Here is a 5461-nt window from a genome sequence, read left to right as displayed (position 1 = left end):
GCATAAAATGTTGATTCAAATCATTCATATTTTCCATTATGGCTCTCCATAATTTTTAAGTCCAACTTAGAGATAAGTTCAACTTAGGATCTTTGTGAAACACCCCCTGGTCTTTTACTTTTACAAGTATGGTAAACATGTTTTTGATACTTGTAGGTACCCCTAAAAAGAGGAAATGCTGATTATGTGCATTTTTGTCTTTACCTTATGTAATGGTCACTATGGTTTCTTCGCTGTCAATTTGGCTTTTCTGGTCATAATCTGAAAGTTGCATTTGCAAATGCAAATTACATTTCAACTAAGCGTTTCTCAAATAAAAAAATACAATAACATATGGTCGATTGGTGTGTATATTCAATCATGTACAGTATGTTGTACGTGGATGTATTTAAAAAATGTACATGTATCATGGTTTAGATTTACGTACGTGTGTGTTTGTCTGTATGTTTGTCTGTGCGTGTGTGGTGTGTGTGTGTGTGTGTGTGTATTGGAATTGCTAAGAGAAACGAGATGCAGAGTGAAAATAGTAAAACAAATTCAGTTTACAACGCTTGATGGAATATACAAAAGGCATGGATTGAACTGAACAAGCGCTTTCGATTTATTCTCATCAGGTCATAAAAAGTGCTTGTGAACTTAAATCCATGCCTCTTGTATATTCCAACATTAAGTGTGAAAGAATAAACTATCTACTATACATCACTTTATTGATACTTCAGCAAAAAAGGAACTGAGAAAGTAAGAGAAAGTAACAGCCCCCAAAAAGGAGAACATAATAAGATGATCCAATGACTTGACCTGATTAGTGGTCATGATTGTTCTATAACCCTTTCTATTTCCATTGCGAAACCAATTAATGACGAGCTGATTAGAACTAAATCACTTAAATTACTGGTCTGAATGAGCTGTAGATACTGTCGTTAAGCCAGCAATGGTATTTATTCGTAATAAAAAAAACCTATTTGCCTCACGAATACAAAAACTCGAACTGCACTTTTGGTATAATTTGATTGACGTTGATATACAATAGATCATTTTGATAAGCATATAAAGTAGTTGACTTTGCTGATTCATTTTAGTTTTGATATGACTAACGTGCTTGCGAAGATATTGCCACAACTAGCGCCTGGAGTACCGCGTCTATTCAAGAAACCAAGCATTGGAAATAAGTGTTATCACTAATTTGATTTTAACAAACAGCTCAGTGAACTTGTGGAGAACGATCATAATGGTTTATCTCACGATGGATTCCTTGACGCGAACACTTTTGTTCTTGATAGTAATATTTTTGGGAGGTATCGTGCAGAATGTAAGAGTGGATATCCCTCTCCGTACACCGCAGCCAAACTATAGCTGCCCAGTCAAGCCTCCTCACGTCGCTAAGTGCACTCGTCTCAATCTAACCTCAGTACCCCAAGACCTTCCGCACGACCTGCTGCTCTTATTCATCCATCATAACCAAATAACAAAACTTGGAAACAGGTCTTTCATTTATTACAACCGTGTCACAACATTGGAAGCTGGTTATAACATCATAGCTTTAATTGAAGGTGGAACATTCGAACCTCTACCACAATTGCAGGTCTTGAAATTAGATCATAACCTAATTACCTTTTTACCCATCTATTATCTTCAGAAGAATGCTCATTTAGTTATAATAAATCTATCACACAACCTGATCAGTGAAATCTCTAGCACTTTGGTGAGTGCTCAAAAGTGTCGAAACTTAAATGGTTGGCGGAATATGTCGGCAGTTAATCTATCCTTCAACAAACTTACAACTATAAATGAGAATGACTTTTTACCTTGGAGAAATTGCTTTGTCAATAAGTTCAATATAAATGATAACCACGTGTCGTTCCTTCAACCTAAGGCTTTTCGATATTTGCCCAAATTAGGTATTCTGAACATGAACAAAATCAACTTAGCGACTTTCGACGTCGAGCATTTCATGTGCCATGTTAAAATCGACAGACTTGTGATTGATTCTTCAGGCATTAAGTACATTCGTCCAGCGAACATATCGTCGATGCAAAAAGCAAATGTGCCACTGATTAAAGAACTTTATTTAAATCTAAACATCTTACAAGACATTCCAAGGTATGCTCTGCGTGGATTTGAAAAACTACAGGTCCTGAACTTTCAAGGGAATCGTATTTCAAGCATCAACAATGAATCATTTTGTGGTTTACATTCACTGTTAGACCTCAGTTTGTCTTGGAATAAAATAAAGTCACTTCCCCGCGCCTCGTTTGCTTGCGCAACGAATCTCCAGAAAATTGATTTGTCACGTAATAACCTCGCGATATTGGATCCCCAATGGTTTGACGGATCCTGGTTTCTCCGTACCCTGATGATAGATCAAAGTGGCATCGGTCGCATCGCGTTTGGACCATGGAAGGCAACTAATCTTCAGACTCTTGTTCTAAACAGAAACAATATGGGTTTCATTAATAATTACACCTTCACTGGCTTGGCAAACTTGAAAAAACTTGATGTTTCTGGCAATGAAAATCGTTTTCGGATGTCAGAGGACGCACTCACTACAGTCGGTTCCTTGGAATTCCTCGTCATGGCGGATGTGGGAAAATTTACCATGAAAGGCTTGTTTAGAAATATGCAAAATCTATCTAATCTGGATATCTCATATAACCGGTTGGAAATTTTATCAATTGACCAGTTTACGACCACATCTGCGCTAAGGGTTCTCAATATGTCGGGATCCCATCTCAAAGCTGAGGATTTAGTTGATAAACAGACAGGGACATCGTTGTTCTCAGGCTTGGTCTCCTTGCGGACCCTTAAACTACGGCGAAACTCCTTAGCTACCCTACACGCTCTTCCTGGCATATTCACCTCACTTGGAAGTCTTGTTGAGCTAGACTTAACATATTGTCATATTCGACAAGTTGCCTCAGGAACATTTGCAAACTTAACGACCCTGCTTCAGCTTAGTCTGCAAGACAATGAACTAACCAGCGTTCCGAGGGACGCTTTTCAAGGTTTGCACAAATTACAGGTGTTGCAGCTGCAGTACAATTCGATTGCGTTCATTGAGCAAGAGCTGTTTATGGGCACAAATGAACTTAAGGAGTTGTACTTGCAAAATAATCAAATTTCGACCGTAGCCTCCTATACTTTAATGCCGTCAAGTTTGATTAGACTCAATATCGCAAACAATCCCTTAACATGCGATTGCCAACTCGCCTGGTTCAGACAATGGTTGAACGAGGTTGAAGGAAAAATACATTTTGCTCCAGAAAACCAAACCCGTTGTTCTCGCAGTTCCTTAAAAGTGTTGGTCAATCAAATAATTTGGTCGTTCCATCCGAATGAATATTGTGGAATCAATGCCATGATTATCGTTTCCGCATGTTTTGCGCCGATCTTAGTTTTAACCATCGGTATACTCGTGTATCTGAACCGATGGTGGATAAATTATAAGTTGTATCTCCTCAAGTTGGCCATCGTTGGTTACCATGAGATCACTGAAGATCAAACTCCGGACGACTATGAATTTCAACTCAACCTCATGTTCCATGAAGGAGATGAGTGGTGGGTAAATGACTGCATGAAACCTTTTCTGGAGCAGAGGATGCCTCATCTGGAGCACGTCATATTTGGTGATGCCGATCTTCATCCAGGATTATTTTACTTGAACGCCATATACGACGTCATCGAAAACAGCCACAAGACAATATTGTTGCTAAGCAACCCGTCTGTGGATGATGCCTGGTACATGACCAAGCTCCGTATGGCAGTGGAGCACATGAATGACACCAAGTTGGAGAAGGTCATCCTGGTTTTCCTTGAAGACATCGATGATGACCATCTACCGTACCTTGTTAGGCTCTTGCTGAGCCGGAACAAGCCTTATTTGTTGTGGACAGAGGATGAAGAAGGTCAGGAGGTCTTCTGGGCAAAGGTTCAGAAGAGCATGAGATCAAATCGGCAAATGAACAATGTTATACCCGTTTAAAAAGAAGTTTGAGTTCTGGTCCTAAGATTACAGTGTGATTTAAACTGTCCGGAAGCAATTAGCATGATTAGGAAAGGTTGATTATTGTTATACAAGGTAACACACAGAATTGGTGTATACTGTGATGTTTTGAAATCATGCAAATGATAAGAAAATCGAACAGTTGTGCTAAAAGTCTTTAGCAATGAATACCATGAACACAGACGTGTGTGTGTATGGAACTTCAAAAATATATAGCATGGCAGGTTAACTTGTCCAAACACTTCAGCTATTTATTGTGATATTTTTAATATGAGGGCATTTGAAGAGCAACCCTTCTCGGGTGACATTTCTACGGCGATATACTTCCAAAGTTACTTTAAAAAACGAGAAAGCTTGCAATTATTTTCTCATATTTGCGAAAACTCAACCTTTTCGTGGATTGTACATACGTATGGTACGGGGTGTGACCATAGTTCGCGCGTGACCTTCACTCGCAGAAAGTTCCATATCTCTAAATATCGGTAAGATTTCGATATTTTGACATCACCAATGGAAAGAGAAACATAAAGTTACCTAATTTCGAAATTGGGTTTGAAATTATGAAATTATTGCACAATAGATCGGCAAATTGTTCAGTCTTTTGCGGCTTTCCGAAAAGAAAAGAACTTAAAGACAAGGTTTTGGAAATGTTCATTTTGACAGACAATGTCATCAAAATTTTTAGTAAAAAGTGAAATCAACAGATTGTTTGATATATTGACTTGCAATTTATGCAATTACCTTACCTTTGATGAGCTGCTTTTTTGATAAATCCCTTGATTTATTGTGTGCGAATTAAGTTCTCGTTGCTTGTATGACCTTTACTTTATTCCAATCAGGCATCCAATTTTGAGATCGCAAAATCGCAGGAATTCTTTAGACGATAATTTTTCTAATTGATTCTACATGTAATTTTAATATTTGGACATTACTTTGTAGATTCCGATGCAGGTCACACCGCTTACAATAATGACAGGTTTGAAAATAATCCCGAAGAAAGTAAAATTGAATGTCCTTGTTGTAATTTAAAGGTTTCTGGAGATGAATTTCACTATATTTCTGTCTTCCCTTTTTTCAAGAAAGAAAGGCAGTTATACTTCTATCGACAGTTTGTTGTGAGTAACCCTTTTACATTTCACATGGACAAATTGTTTCACATATCTAACGTTTAACAATTAAGAAAACTCGTAAAATTCATAACAGTAATAATACAATTATTTTCGTTGGATCCTAAGGCTGAGAGGCATGGTCCTGTTTTTGTTAATAAAAGTGTAATTACTCGTAGTGGTAGACAAACCAAACCACTTGATATTTTAGACTTATAACTATAAACTGTATAATATATACTTAGTCTTTAGCTCATGTATATTGTGTTTTAGAAATATAAAAATGTATATATCATGTCTATGTGTTTTATTATCATATTTTACTTTGTTTTATATATCTTTCTGTATTGCATTG

The 5461-nt window shown here is 37.3% G+C and overlaps 1 protein-coding gene across 1 annotated transcript; it reads left to right on the top strand.

The window, feature by feature from the left end:
* The first annotated feature begins 1243 nt into the window (after positions 1–1243).
* On the top strand, positions 1244–3979 carry LOC115919761 (slit homolog 1 protein-like). Its single transcript, XM_030973915.1, has 2 exons — positions 1244–3232; positions 3461–3979. Exons 1-2 carry the CDS (start codon positions 1244–1246, stop codon positions 3977–3979), a joined length of 2508 nt encoding a protein of 835 aa, XP_030829775.1.
* Positions 3980–5461: the final 1482 nt, after the last annotated feature.

This window comes from Strongylocentrotus purpuratus, unplaced genomic scaffold, assembly GCF_000002235.5.
Source record: "Strongylocentrotus purpuratus isolate Spur 01 unplaced genomic scaffold, Spur_5.0 spur5_contig_866, whole genome shotgun sequence".
Lineage (NCBI taxonomy): Eukaryota > Metazoa > Echinodermata > Echinoidea > Camarodonta > Strongylocentrotidae > Strongylocentrotus > Strongylocentrotus purpuratus.
Note: the sequence above shows the minus strand (reverse complement) of the source record. Positions and strands in the feature narration are given on the sequence as shown.